General features: G+C 52.5%; 4 protein-coding genes across 4 annotated transcripts; 2 read left to right on the plus strand and 2 right to left on the minus strand.

The window, feature by feature from the left end:
• Window positions 1-4,307: 4,307 nt before the first annotated feature.
• Window positions 4,308-4,821, minus strand: SETTUDRAFT_167926 (uncharacterized protein). The gene has a single exon (XM_008025039.1). The coding sequence runs from the start codon at window positions 4,632-4,634 to the stop codon at window positions 4,416-4,418; it is 219 nt and encodes a 72-aa protein (XP_008023230.1). The 5' UTR covers window positions 4,635-4,821; the 3' UTR covers window positions 4,308-4,415.
• Window positions 4,822-5,705: 884 nt separating this feature from the next.
• Window positions 5,706-6,248, minus strand: SETTUDRAFT_167927 (uncharacterized protein). The gene has a single exon (XM_008025040.1). The coding sequence runs from the start codon at window positions 6,186-6,188 to the stop codon at window positions 5,970-5,972; it is 219 nt and encodes a 72-aa protein (XP_008023231.1). The 5' UTR covers window positions 6,189-6,248; the 3' UTR covers window positions 5,706-5,969.
• Window positions 6,249-8,769: 2,521 nt separating this feature from the next.
• On the plus strand, window positions 8,770-10,118 carry SETTUDRAFT_105135 (uncharacterized protein; the record flags this gene model as incomplete). The annotated part of the gene is made up of 2 exons (XM_008025041.1): window positions 8,770-9,903; window positions 9,987-10,118. 2 exons carry the CDS (start codon window positions 8,770-8,772, stop codon window positions 10,116-10,118), a joined length of 1,266 nt encoding a protein of 421 aa, XP_008023232.1.
• Window positions 10,119-11,020: 902 nt separating this feature from the next.
• SETTUDRAFT_167928 (uncharacterized protein) lies at window positions 11,021-14,350 on the plus strand. The gene has a single exon (XM_008025042.1). It carries the CDS (start codon window positions 11,126-11,128, stop codon window positions 14,228-14,230), a length of 3,105 nt encoding a protein of 1,034 aa, XP_008023233.1. The 5' UTR covers window positions 11,021-11,125; the 3' UTR covers window positions 14,231-14,350.
• Window positions 14,351-14,803: the final 453 nt, after the last annotated feature.

A 14,803-nucleotide genomic window follows, 5' to 3' on the forward strand; every position in this document is an offset into this window, starting at 1 on the left:
TGTCGATGTACTCTCTCAGTACCTTGAGCTCTCTTTCCGATAGTTGATATATAGGCCCGAAAGTCGGTGTCTTTCCTTCCTGTAGGACTATCTCATGGTCCCAGGGTTTATGTTCTGGTAACGCGGTTTCATCTACCACTTCCTGAAATAGATGTTCGTATTTCTTATACGGTTCAGGGAACTCTAGAGTTGCGCTATTCTCCCTTCCTCTCGCTTCGTGATCCGTTGGCCTGGTTTCGGTATCTGCGGAGTGTGGCTTCCTATCCTGGGAACTACCTTTCGAGTACGCTCTCTTCTCGGCGTTATTGCACTGCATGGCAATGTTACTCTCATCTACCATCGAACTCTGCCGATGCGTAGGCTGGCTTGCGGGTGCGTCCATTCCGCAGCACTCAAATTAAAACACCTTCGACTTCCAGTCGATCCGCGGGTTGTGTTTCCTAAGCCATGGGAGTCCTAAAATGATGTCGTGGGTAGCTAGTCCGATGACGTCTAGGTCAATCTCCTCCACATGCTCCTGGATGCTGAGTGTCACTTGTCTGACCTCGTGTGTGATTTCGCTTTCGTTTGGCATTGGTTCGCCATTGGCTACGTGTAGTGGGTAAGGCTGTTGTTTCCGTTGTACCTCGAGTCCGGCTCGGGCTACTACGTGCGCTGAAACATAGTTTGCCTGTGATCCTGAATCCACTAGTGCCTGCATCCGTGTTCCGTTAAGCTTCGTCTGGAGCTTTATCAATCCTAGGGGTTCTAGTACGTTGATTTCCCTAGAGGGGCCTTTTTGCCCTGTCGTTGGCCTAAAAAAGACTCTTGTTGTCGATATCCGTAGTAGTCTTTTGCCACTGCGTGCTTGTCGCAATCCGCGCTTAAGCACGTGTACCATTGGTCTTCCCTGCATTCTATCGAGGGGCCATCTAGGTACTGCACTTCGTATGCTGTCTGCATCTGTATAACGTCCTAGGGGTCTTCTCGTCCTAGAAAGTGCATTCTTTCTCGTTTGTCCCATAAGTGTTTGGGGCAGCTGTCGTTCTTGCATTCGTACCATAGCCATTTGCACTTGGGCATGCCCTTGGCGTGCTGTGGGCTCTATCCAGCTCCTCTCTTGTCCGAGTAGTGAGTTGGGCAGTAGTCATGCGTACACGCGGTCCATGATAGGCTGGCGTGATTCTTGTTTCTTGCGTCGTACCAGTACCATACGGGTTCCGTAGGGTTGTCCCGTGCTTGGTTTCGCTTGGCTTGTTGTGCCCATTGTGGTGTAAGGCCTTCCCTTAGCTGATCGATGTTGCTGTTGATGTACTCGTATGTGGGTAGTCGCTGTGTTGTCTGGACTTGGTAGAAGTCGATGTCCGATCGTAGGTGCCACAGTTGTTGGTACAAGTTGAGCAACGTTTCGTTGTTGTCATCTTCAGTGGTGTAGGGTTTATCGGGGTGTCCTAGTAGTGTGGATAGGGCGTTGATCCATTTGGTTACTTCTGCTAGGATTTCTTGACGTTGGGTCTTAGGTGATTCTGGTATCGCGCTGTCTTGCCTCTTTACGTAGGGCGTGGATGGCCTGTTTTTGTCCTGAAATTGTGCCATCTTTTCGTACTTGGACGCGAGGGGTCGTTCCTCCTCATCTGGCGTCTCATATTCCTTATCGCTAACTGGCTCAGCTTCGGATGTATCCTCAGACGTGGTCAGGGTTAGGTCCTCTAATCCACTGATGACTTCTGCGTCGTCTGGGTGATACTTGATCTCTGGTCGGGTGATGACGTTCCATGATTCGTCGTCGTCTAACTCCGACTTCCTGCGTAGGACGTTGAGCTGTCGCTTGACCTTGTTCTTGCTCATACAGTTGCGCGCTATGTGGCCTTCCTTGCCGCATGCGTAGCAGTTAATCTTTCTCTTGTCGTCCTTGTCTTTCTTGTAGTGAGGCTTGCTAGGTCCTTTTCCTTGGTTAATGTTGTCGAGGTGCATGGGTTCATACCCATTAGTTGCATATGCACCGGGTGTCCTAGGCTGATAGCTCCTCTGTCGTCCCTGGTTGGGCTGTGAACGTCGGTGGTGTTGTTGTCGAGGCCGATCGTTCCTATTGTCGTTGTTGCGCGTTCCCTGATTAAACAGTCGTTCTTCTAATGCGAGCTCGTAAAGCTTATTGTCGAGTTAAATAGCCTCTGCTATAAGTTCGTCGAGGTTGGTAACGTTGGCTCCACTTCTTATGAGTTCTCTGCGCACCATTGGCTTGAGGCCTTGTCGGTACATGCGCATGAGAGCGTTGTCGTCCCATTCAATGTTCGTAGCGTACTGCTGGAATTGGGTCGTGTAATCGGCTGCAGACCTGGTTTAGCGTAGGGTCTGAATTTTTTGTTTAGCGATTAGGGATTCTTTAAAAGGCGAGAAGTTTTGTCGCATTCTAGTCTTGAAAGCATGCCAGTCTTCAACTAGGGTAGTGTTGTCGGCGTCGGTGATGGAGTCATCCATGTAACGTTTGATGATCGGGTTGGCCCATTTTTCTGCGTCACCTCGAAGGTACGTGGTGGCCAAGACAACCTTGTCGTTGTCTTCGATTTTGTCTCCGGCTAGGTGGAAGTAACGGTCGACCTGGAGGAGCCAAGCTTCGAGCTTGTTGCGGTCGCCATAGTAAAGATCAGGCTTGTAGGCATTGACTGTAGTTCCTCCGGTCTGGGAAGCGGTTGGGGTGTCCATTGCAATGTCGCTCATCGTGAGGGTGTTCAAAGTGTTAAGAGTATAGATCAAGTGGAAGTAATATAAGACTTCTAGTATTGATCTTCTTGTTAGTTGGTTTTCGCAGATAGAGTGACAGGGTGCAAACGAGGACAGTAACGTGCAAGTAGAATAACTCTCTGTATTGTACTTGTACTCAAAACTTAAGTTGAACACATCAAGCCATAAGGGCTCAATGCCTAGTGCTATATACTAAAGCTTCATGCAATATGCTCAGTTGCTCAGTACTGCCAAGAGGTACTGATCACTGAGCAGCTTGCAGGTTACATGCAAAGTGCTCAGTTGCTCAGTAGTGCCAAGACATACTGATCACTGAGCAGGTCACGTGACTGCGGCACGGCTGCGAAGGATTGCGGCGTAGTGCATCCTTCGGATCCTCGAAACTGATCACTAGTGAGCAGTTTCCTCTTGTTACTAGTCACGGATCGTAACATTTACTTAGGTTAAAGACTGCTTCTAATAATCTAGGCTAAGAATAGCAAATTAGATGTATAAAGGCAACAAAGAAACTAGAGGAGATAGGTATACGCCCTAGCCTTTACTAGGTACTAGGCCACCAAGATATCCCTAGAAACAAAAAAGCAGACGCCCTAGCTAAAGAAGCTATAAAGCTAGACCCTCCTTCTACTAGGAAAACTAGCCTAGCTATTACTAGCTCGCAAATTAAGCAGCTAGGAGAGAGAGAATAGCTAAGCTAACTTAAATAGTATAGGAAAAAAGCTACTAGCAAGAATCCACATATGTACGCAGCAAAATACAAGTAGAAGATAAGAAAGCAAATCGCTATTCCTAGCAATACTAGAAGAGAGATTTCTAGCGCTTTCTACTAACTTAAACTAGGGCACTGTTACCTAAGGGACTACCTATATAAGAGAGGGAAAGTGGATTCTAATAGTTGCCCCTACAACTATAGGTCTATACAAGACCTACCTTATATTCTATTTAGATGTAATCTATATAGAGAGGAAAGGAAAGGACTAAGAGAAGCCTGCGAAGGCAATCTATCACTACCTATCCTCCTTTAAACAAAAGAGGGTATAGAAGCAACTATTACCTTTATTCAAGAAATAAAGGCTGGAACACAAGCCTGGTACAAAGGAAACACAGAAAACGAGGAGTAATACCTGTAACAGGTAGCCATACACCTCCCCTACCCTATCCCCCCCCTACCTACCAACCAATAGGCTACGAGCCTCACCTTTATCTAGTTAAAACCCCTCCTAAATATCGTAGCTAGAAACAACCTACTTAGATACTTGTAGGCCTAAAAACCCTACACGTCTTATATAGCCCTTCGGGCTGAAAAAGGACGTTAAACTAGAATAATAATAATAATGTTGAGGGCGTTTCCTGCTCTCGTTCACTGGGTGACGGCTCAACTCACTGATTCACTCACCCAGCTAGTCAGCAATCCGGTCATCCGGCACGAGTAGTACCAGCAGTGGGCGTCGCTCGCATAAGCATGTATGTATGTATGTATGTATGTATGTATGTATATATGTATGTATGTATGTATATATGTATGTATGTATGTATAGATATATATATATCCCCACGTATATAAACGCGAAAAAAAAACACACAGACAAGTATCACGCAATCTAGACACTATGTAGTCAGCGAGTTTTTATCTAAAGAACAAATCAATCAACCAATCAATCAATTAGATGCATTCATTTCATGGAAGCAGTACATCAGGTGACTGCAATGCAAAATGCAAAGAATACATCTAACATGATACAAGTAAGATACGTCATGTGATATAATGACACAAAATAGAAAATGCTTAATGGATGGATGCATGCATGCATGCATGGATAGCCGGCAAAAAACCAGCGCGAGCCAAATGCAAATGTAAATGGTCGATAGTTACTCATGAGCCAATGGCAGTGTGCTAAGCTAGCACGAGCCATGCCATGTCATGTATAGTCTTTTTTTTAGTTATTCCTTTTTTTTCGTGTGTTTCGTCTTTTTTGCGTGGCGATTAGTTACATACCTAACTATGTAACTACTCAAGTAAGAAATCTAGAATTTCTTCTTTTCTTCCTTCTTTTTTTTCTTTCTTTCTTGAGCTATATTTTCTCTTCTCAAACTAGATTCTTTCTTTCTTTTTTTTTCATTGTCTTTTTTACAGATTGTTGTTGGGCTGGGCTGGGCTGGGCTGGAGATGGACTGGGGGGGGGAATACTTGTGGATGTATCTTTGTTTCTTTGTTTGTTTGTTTCTTTTTTACAAGTATCCAAATAATTGAAAAAGGAAAAAAAGGAAAAAAGAGAAAGAAATAAGCATCATGGATGATGATTTGGCACGCCGCAGATGCACGCCACAGACGCAGACGCAGACGCAGAGTGGCTGTGGCTGTGGCTGTGCATGTGCAGCAGTGCAGAACAAGTGCATGTGCTTTGCTTACCCCGTGCAGCGGAAAATGTTAGCTTGCGCCTCGGTAAGTTTTCTGTTTTTTTTTTCTCCTGGGGTTGTTAAACGGTAAGTAGAGGGTGAACGGTGACGAAGAAGAAGCGGGTATGTGTGCTTCGGCTGTACCTACATACATACATGTAGACTGGGGGGTCTCTTCTTTTCTTTATTGTTATTTTTATTTTTTATTTTTCGCGAGTACATGGTTTCCTTGGTCTTTCTAATTATTCTTTTACCAGTCGTTTTTGTAACGGGTTGGTGTTGTGGCCGCGGATAAGTAAGCTTTGGTTTGGCTTGTTTGGTTGCGCCGGCTAGGCTTGCAAAGGCTTGGGTTCCAGAAGCAAGGCAACAGAAACTAAGTCTAGACATTGCTTACGTGGTATCGTGTGGTGTGGTGTGGTGTGGTGTCAGTCAGTCCGTCATTCAGTCATTCAGACCGTCAGTCCCCCATGTTCGTTTGTCAGGCGACCATTTTTTTTTTCTCTCACTGCCCCTCTTCTTTCCTTTGTGGTTTTTTTTGGTTTGCTGTCAGCAAGGAAAGAGATGGTGAGAATAAAGAATAGAGTGTGTTGATGCTGAGACTGGATATCCGGTTTCGGAAATAGACAGACGGTAAGTAGGCAGGTGACCAAGATTGATTTTCTTTCCTGCACGTATGGCAGTCTGACTGTCAGTCTGTCTGGGCAGAAGGAAAGACGCAGGTCTGGATGATTTTCAGGGCTGACACACCACACACACCACACACACATGGCTAGCAGCAACGTGGGACGGCGGCAAACAACATAGCATACCCATAGCCATAGCTGCAAGCACGGCTACTTGACTTAGTCGAGTTAAATGCACAGCCAGCCAGATGCCTCTGGTCGGCACGACCTGCCCAAAGCAAGCGGGTCACCCCTCGCCGCCCCAAGCGAACGGTTCGTCGATGCAGTAGAGTAAACTAACAAAGGTATATTACCACGGGAACGGAGCGCGAAAAGAAAGGAAAGGAGAGCAGCAGGAGCGGGACCGTGGGCGGGGCTGGATCCCGTGGTTGCAGGCAAGGCAGGCATCAAGGCTAGATAGATGGATGGATAGATATGTAGGGTGCATGCACGTCGCTGGGTTACCCGTCTTTCCATGTTTGCATGTGCCAAGGGGTTGGGGGTTGAGGGTTGAGGGGCTGTGTGCGGCATTTGCAAGTGGTTGGATGGGCAGGCGGACATGGGGGAGAGGGGTAAGTATGTACATGTATGTAGGTAGCGAAATGCGGTGTGCATGTATCCATCGACTGAATCCATCTGGCTATGCATGTCGAGGTGCATGTCGAGGTGCATAGTCCCAGAGGCCGTCTTGGATGCGGGGCAGCAAAAAAAAGGGCCAAGGTACGCGGACAGGGAGACTTGGAGAGATGCACATGTCGTACTAATTACTTACTGCTGTTGGTGGGCAGAATAGCGTTGCGGCATGCGGCTTGGCGCGGGGCTTCGGGGCGCGCGTACGGGACTTGGTTTGGCTGTTGTTGATCATCTAGCAGACTTACTTACATACTTACATACTTACATACATTGGCTGCTTGTCTATATTCGCGCCGACGGCGACAGGCTCCAGGTTGGGACATTGCTGGGGCAAAACATGGGCGTGCCAAGGGGGGGGCAAATAAGGTGTCAGATGTTTGCAACTGGACTTGGTTCGAGGTGCGTGTTTCATTGCTGCCATGGGCGGCGACGGACGGGAAGCACACCCCGCTCGAGAGAGAGAAAGAGAGAGAGGGAGAAAAAAAATTAACGTCAGGCAGTGGGTTAGTCAGTTCCGTCTGCGGTGATGACCAAGCAATTTCTCGATCGACGAGGAGGCGACATGATGGACAGCAGGCTGTAGTGTTGGAGGAGTGTGACGGCGACGGTGACGGCGAGCACGTCATGGACAAGACTGGCACTGCATCATCATCAAGGCCGCTGCCGCTGCCGCTGCCGCCGCCGCCGCCGACTATTCGTAATTGGCACCCTTTGCGGCTTACCCCGGGTCAGGGTGGTGTTGTTGCTGGGGGACAAACTAGAGAGGTGGATGCATCGCTCGTGGCCAGCACCGCCGTCGTGGTGGTTAGCATCGACACAAGGCACAAGGGGCGGGAAGCGCGGTGGCGTCACTGTGCTTGGAGGGAGAAGCATCTCATATGCCTAATCCGGCACCCGGCGGTTGGCTGTTTCGGCGTGCTTGTGAGTGAGTGAGTGTGTGTCTCCAGTCTCTGCGTCTGTCTGTCCAGTCTGTCTCGCGCGCCCGCTGTTTGGCCCCGTCTTTACGCTCGTGTACGCGACCCATGAGGGCACGCAGAGTTTGAGGTGGCCAATCTCTCGCATGCGCATGTCACCGAGCACCCGCCCTCGTCGCAGTCCTCAGCGTGTGTGCCGTGGGCGGGCAGAGCATGGCCGACTCGACCGACTGGACCGACTGGACCGACTCGACTCGACTGGCAGGGCCCATGGCTCCCCAGGCCCGCATTCGGAGGCGCGTCAGATTCGCAGCGGTCAACTGGCATCTCGCAACGACTGGACTGGCGTACATAATAAACATGTCGAAAATCCCGCAAGCCAGGCCTCATCCAGAAAGCTGTACACGAGGGGCCGCCCAGGGCAGTGCACTATCGACCATGGATGACCCCTCGCACACGAGAAGGAATATTTGATGCCCCAGCCCAGGCCTGCTGCCACACGCCGCTTTCTTCTTCTTCTTCTTCTTCTTCTTCTTCTTCTTCTTGTACTGCTGCTCAACCGCGACTTGGTGCTTTAATTTTTTTTTTTCGTTTTTCCTTTTCTTTTTGGCCCCGGCTGCGGAACCGTCGGCCTCGCCCACTCGCGACATCACACACGCACATCTGCCGCTGACCCGCAAGCCTGCTTGGCGCCACCTGCACAGCCACTTCTGCTGTGGCACTGGCACCCGCCTGCCGTGAGTGCGCAAGCAATTTCAAGACGCCAACGCCCTTCTCACCAACCCACCCATCAGTCCCACGCCCGCCCCGAGGAAAAATAAAATAAAAAAAGACGCCTGCGGCCACGACAACAACATCAACACGCACCAGCGCCCGCTACCCCGCCCTGCACCCAGCACCCGTCTGCGCGCCCTGCCGACTGTCGGGCCTTAGTCATCGTGTTTTTGCTGCTTCAGGCCCCTCACGCGCGCCTCCCGAACCTTGTCTCCACCCCCCATTGTCGACGCAGATACGCCGTTTTGACCGCCGTGCAATAGCACATCCTGGGCTTCTTGCCCGCGAGACACCTGCGTCTCCAAACAAACACACTCTCCCGCACACTGCTCCGAGCCCGTCCGCCACCCAGCCCAGCCCAACTCGTCGCCCGCCGCCGCCGCCGCTGCCGTCCCCGCGCATCCTCTCACCATCCACAAACGACACACACCATGGCGGCCCCGACCACGAGCACCCGCTCCAGCACCATGGCCAAGTCGGCCGGCTCGCCCTCGGCTTCGGCCTCGACCGTCTCGTCGCTGCACTCGCAGCCAGACACCAGTCTGGCCCTCCCCCAGCCCGCCGCCCCCGTCACACCCGTCACGCCCACCGCTCCCGTCCACAGCCACTCGGGCGCCAGCAGCGTGCAGGCCGCCGCCGAGGCGCTGCTCAAGCCCAAGAAGCCCACAATGACGTCGCGCCTCAGCAGCATGATGGGCATCAAGTCGTCGGCCAACGGCGACAAGAACGGCGACGTCAAGGCCACCACCAACGGCGCAACCGCCAACGGCCGCTCCCCGCCGGCGCGCCAGACGTCGGTCAACAAGCGAGAGGGCCCCTCGGCCCCCTACAAGCGCTTCTGGACAAACGAAGACGGCTCCCACGAGCACCACCTCAAGGTCGCAAAGCGCCAGGAGAAGCTCTCCGACATGTTCCAGAACCTGATGCTCGGCAAGAAAAAGGGCGAGGCCCCCGAGGACCAGCCGCTGAGCCTCATGTCCAACTGGGTCGACGTGATGCGCAACGAAAAGGAAAAGCTGGCCGAGCAAAAAAACGCCGTCAACGCGCTGCCCCAGACGCTGGTGCAAAAGTACGGCAAGTGCCAAGAGGTCGTCGGCCGCGGCGCCTTTGGCATTGTGCGCGTCGCACACAAGCAGGACCCCAAGGACTCGAAACGCGAGCAGCTGTATGCCGTCAAGGAGTTCAAGCAGCGGCCGGGCGAGTCGGCCAAGCGCTACCAGAAGCGCCTCACATCCGAGTTTTGCATCTCGTCGTCGATGCAGCATCCAAACGTCATCACCACGCTCGACCTGCTCCAGGACGAAAAGGGCACCTACTGCGAAGTCATGGAGTACTGCTCGGGCGGTGACCTGTACACGCTGGTGCTCGCCGCCGGCCAGCTCGAGGTGGCCGAGGCCGACTGCTTCTTCAAGCAGCTGATGCGCGGCGTCGAGTACATGCACGAGATGGGTGTCGCCCACCGCGACCTGAAGCCCGAAAACCTGCTCCTGACCACACATGGCTCCATCAAGATTACCGACTTTGGCAACGGCGAGTGCTTCCGCATGGCCTGGGAAAAGGAGGCCCACATGACGGCTGGTCTGTGTGGTTCCGCCCCTTACATTGCCCCCGAAGAGTACGTCGACAAGGAATTCGATCCCCGTGCCGTCGACGTGTGGGCCTGCGGCATCATTTACATGGCCATGAGGACGGGCCGCCACCTGTGGCGCGTTGCTCAAAAGGGCGAGGACGAGTTCTTTGACCGCTACCTCGAGGACCGCAAAGAGGAAGAGGGGTACCGACCTATCGAGGTTCTACGAAGAGTAAGTGTTGATTTGGCATACCCCTCTTTTTTTTTTTTTCTTCTTCTTCTTCTTTGCACCAACAGCTACTAACTCGAACCCAGCGGCAATGTCGTAACGTCATCTATTCCATTCTCGACCCCATACCCGCCCGGCGTCTAACCGCACACCAAGTGCTTGCTTCCGAGTGGGTGTCCGAGGCCAAGGTCTGCCGCGCAGGCAACGAAGGCTTCTAAACCAACATGACGCAGGCTGGTCCTCCCCATTCTTAGCCCTTTGTCCCGGCGCGTTACAACATCCAATCTGCAGCCATTTTCCCTGGATGTTTGCCTTCATTTCTTAGTCGACTTGGATTTTCTTTTGGACATACCCCCTTTTCCCCCTTGGTGCCATAGCATAGCGAGAACCGTTTGGGCGTCGGCACTTGTTGCACTCTCGTATGGCGTTTTCTTTCGGCGACAAACAAACGGATCACCATAACGATACACATGAGTACTAGACGATGGCGTAAGATGAATCAAGAGCGATAGGCTGCCCTGGCTGCTTGTATGGCTTTATTTGGTTGCTTGGTCGGTGGGGTTAGACCTTCGCTCGCTTGTAATGGGTTGCAGTCGACTGTAAGAGTCGTGATGCGATTATATTATACGAACACCACGCACACTTTGTACATGAGCGTGTCGCATGCCACGAGCCCCTGACATGGAGTTCATGCATACTATACTTTTTTTTCTTTTTCTTGTTTCAACTTTGGCTCGGCTTGTGGACATGAGCTTGATGTTTACTACTGTATATGACTTGATGCGCAAACCACTTTGGGTCTGCGAATGAAACTGGAAAAATATATATCCTATTTTGTAATGTGTCTGGTGACGGTGGTGCTGTGGCTAAAATCCACGAGGGGTGGCTGTCACATGCCTTTTCTCTCTTCTCACTCTTACATCCACACACACACTCATTCTCACTGCGTCTTGGCAACGTCATCAGCCATGATCGCTAAACAATAAGCTGAAGCCATTCACCCCCCAAGGTAAGCGGTGAAACAGCCACACGTGTCTTTACGAACGCCTGTTCACGCCGCGCGCATTGCCCCCTTCCCCCCCAAAATCCGTCCCCCAGCAATTTCCTGGGCGCTACCCCATGTCCTCAATCTCCCACATTGGACAGGCCAACTGGAACCTCGCCTGGCCTCGACTCGTCGTCACCTGGCACCCTCACCTGCGTCTCCAAGCGATGCAACCGAGCAATGCTCACGACCGGCGCTCCGCTCCGTAACTGGACTCTTCTCCTGCTACTATGCAGCCTGCACCCGCTGGCATTCGCCGAGACGGCGGCGAATGAGACGGCGACTGCTGAGGCGAGCGCTACTACTGCATATTCAGGTGCCACGACACACGACACTTTGCACCCTGCCTCGTCGCCTGCGCCCTCGCCCTCGCCCTCGTCTTCGCCATCGCTCTCGCTACTGCCCACGAGACGGTACCCCAACAGCGAGAGCACGTCGCCGTACCGCACCATAAACTACATTACCCATACGCTGCGCCAGCAATGCGCAAAGACGAGCTGGTCCGCGCCCAGCGAGACAGCCACAGTCCACGGCACAGTCGTTGAAGGAGGGGCGGTGGCACGTCTCTACACTCCAGCCCCTGCCATCGCCGAGGGGCCATGGGACGCCGAAACATTATCACAACCAGACGCGACCGGCGCGGCGCCAAGCGCAACAAGCAGCGGGCACCCGGAACTCGAGCTCGAGGTCGACTCGCCCTTTGACAATGCCAATTTTCTCTCGTTTGAGGAGTGGAAGAAGAAGAACCTGGCAGAGGTGGGCCAGTCGCCAGACAATGTGGGCCAGGCCAGACCAGCTGCCTCGAACCAGGCTCCCCGCCGCCGACCCGTCAACGTGAATGCTCTCGACTCGCTTGGCGACGAGGGCGAGATTTCAATCGACTTTAGTGGCTTCGGACGTCCAGAGGATGCGGGTGTGGCCAACGGCTTGCAGCAAGGCAGGCAGAATGCCGAGGCGACAAAGGCTGCCAACGGCGAGGGCAAACCGGCGCCGGGCTCGTGGGCGCTGAGCAAAGATGCGGGCAAGACGTGCAAGGAGCGCTTCAACTATGCCTCGTTCGACTGCGCGGCTACCGTCCTCAAGACCAACAAGCAGGCAAAGAGCTCGTCGTCCATCCTGGTCGAGAACAAGGACAGCTACATGCTGAATATCTGTTCGGAGGACAACAAGTTTCTGATAGTCGAGCTGTGTGACGACATCTTGGTCGACACGGTCGTGCTAGCCAATTATGAGTTCTTCTCCTCCATGTTCCGTCACTTCAGAGTCAGCGTGTCAGATCGCTATCCCGTCAAAATGGAGAAATGGCGGACGCTCGGCACGTTTGAGGCACGGAATTCTCGCGATATTCAGCCTTTTCTCATCACCGAGCCGCAGATTTGGGCGCGGTACCTTCGCATTGAGTTTTTGACGCAGTATGGCAATGAGTACTATTGCCCGCTCAGCGTGCTGCGCGTCCACGGTACGACAATGTTGGAACAGTTTAGGCAGGAAGAGGAAGAGGCAAGGGGTGTGGAAGACGACGAGGATTTAGAGGCCGAGGGCGCCGACGTCAAAAAACCAGCTCTGGATAGCGGGCCGTTGTCTCCAGAGAAAATACCCCTTGAAGCGATAAAAGACGATGGCGCGAAACATGTGGCCTCGGAAACCGTGAATACTGGCGGCCATCAGACGGTCTCTGAAGTCAATACGGAACCAGAAAGCCAGCCATCCGCTGAGCCCCATGGCTCTTCTACACGCGCGAACGAGCCGCCCGCTGGCCAAGCCACAGATGCGCCTCAAAGTCAGCAGGCCTCAGAACAGGGCTCGGCTTCGGTGCCAATCATTACGGATGCCTCGGTTGGCAGAGTTGCAAATGCCGTAGCTACTAGTGACAACAAAACACGCATTGCGCCTCCGCCAACAGAAGTCTCTCCGGCTCACAGCTCGGAAACTGACTCTGTAGTGGCCGCTTCGCCCTCTACACCACCAACCAACAATGCCGCAACATCTGTGGTTGACTCGACGGCATCGGCACCTCCAAGTAACTCGTCGGTTAAACCTCCTAGCAATAGCACCGTTGCGCCCTCGCAGGCCCAAGGACGGGGCTCCGTTACACAGCCAAATGCTCCCACGCCTTCAACCCAGGAATCTTTCTTCAAGTCGATACACAAGCGCCTTCAGTATCTCGAGGCCAACAGCACTCTCTCATTGCAATACATTGAAGAGCAGTCTCGTGCGCTGCGCGATGCATTCATCAAAGTGGAGAAGCGCCAGCTCGCAAAGACGGAGAAGTTTTTGGACCATCTCAACAGCACCGTCCTGATTGAGCTCAAGAGCTTCCGCAACATGTACGACCAGCTGTGGCAGAGCACAGTGATTGAGCTGGAGAGCATGAAGGAGCGGCAACGGTCTGAAATGGGCGAGTTGGGGACTAGGCTGAGTCTGATGGCGGATGAGCTTGTGTGGCAAAAGAGAATGGCTGTCGTACAGTCTACGCTCTTGCTGCTATGTCTTGGCTTGGTGCTCTTAGTCCGGTCAGGCACGCTGGGGTCCAACGCAGATGTGCCAATTGTGCAGCAGCTCGGCAACAGATATACAAGCCTTTTCGAGTCGTCACCGCCACGCAACTCGCCAAACGCATCTGGCATGGCTAGGCGGCGCAACACGTTCCGCAAGATGTGGCGAAGCGACACGTCTGCCAACCTCAGCGACCACCACAGCGACGGCCAAACCGCCATCTCCGACGCCGAAACAGATGGCCTGCGCAGCCCCGTGCAAGCCGCGCGAAGCTCCCGCACCCACGCCGCCCCAGACTCGCCCACCACCATCATCAGACGCGCCATGCCTTCCTTCCAAAGACCCACCAGCACCCCAACCCGCGACCAAGACGCCAACACCATCATCATGCCTCCCACGCCCGTCTCAGCAGACCAAGCCGCCCGCATCCACGTCCTCGAAACCCAATCTGGCCCCGCTACCCCCAACGGAACCCGCGACTGCCGCCCCTCGTGGGAAGAAGTCGATCGCGCCATGGACTTGCTCAAGGCCGAGGATCGTCGCCACAATCAGAATGATTCCCCGAGTCAGAGTCCTGCGAGAGACCGCGGTAGTAGTCATAGTAGTAGTACTAGTACTGGGGGTAACAGTGCGAGTATGAGAAAGAAGAAGAGAAGTCCACTCAGACGCGCGCAGAGTACTTTTGATATTGTGCCTGATACTCATGATGATGATGATGATGACCATGACCATGACCATGATTCTCTATTATCGCTCTCGGAGAAGCATGGTGGTAAGGGGGGTGGGTAAGGGGTTTGGGGGTGTAAGATGGATAGATGGATGGATGTGGATGTGGATGCGTGGTTGGGGTGTTGGCTGGGGTGTTGGGTGTTGGGTGTTTCTTTTTTTTTCCTTTTCGCGACGTGTTTGTGGCTAGATATTGCTTAGTTTGAATTGAAATTTTTTTTTACATACTATCATTGTTGAATAACGTGATAGATAAGCGAGTCGGTCAGACAAGCGAGTTAGTCACCTCACTAACTTTGCGCACTTCTATAAGCGTATAGCTCTACTATATTATATTAGTTTTAGTAGATATTAACGCAATAGATTAATTACTATCTAGACTATCTTTCTTGCATATACGTAAGTTATAGCTAGTCTCTCTACACCTACTACAGCGCGCTAGAGCCTAGCGGCTGACACCTAATCGCTCTCCTCCCTAACGCTCTTTATAAGCAATCTACTAATTAGCCTCGCGCTAAGCGAGTAGATCCTCTCTAGCTCCCTTTATTAGCACTCTTTGCTTCTATATCTGCTTCCTTTTACGCTACCTACGCTTTATTGCTACCTTATTAGCTCTCTTAAGGCTAGTAATCTAAT

This window comes from Exserohilum turcica, assembly GCF_000359705.1.
Source record: "Exserohilum turcica Et28A unplaced genomic scaffold SETTUscaffold_13, whole genome shotgun sequence".
NCBI lineage: Eukaryota > Fungi > Ascomycota > Dothideomycetes > Pleosporales > Pleosporaceae > Exserohilum > Exserohilum turcicum.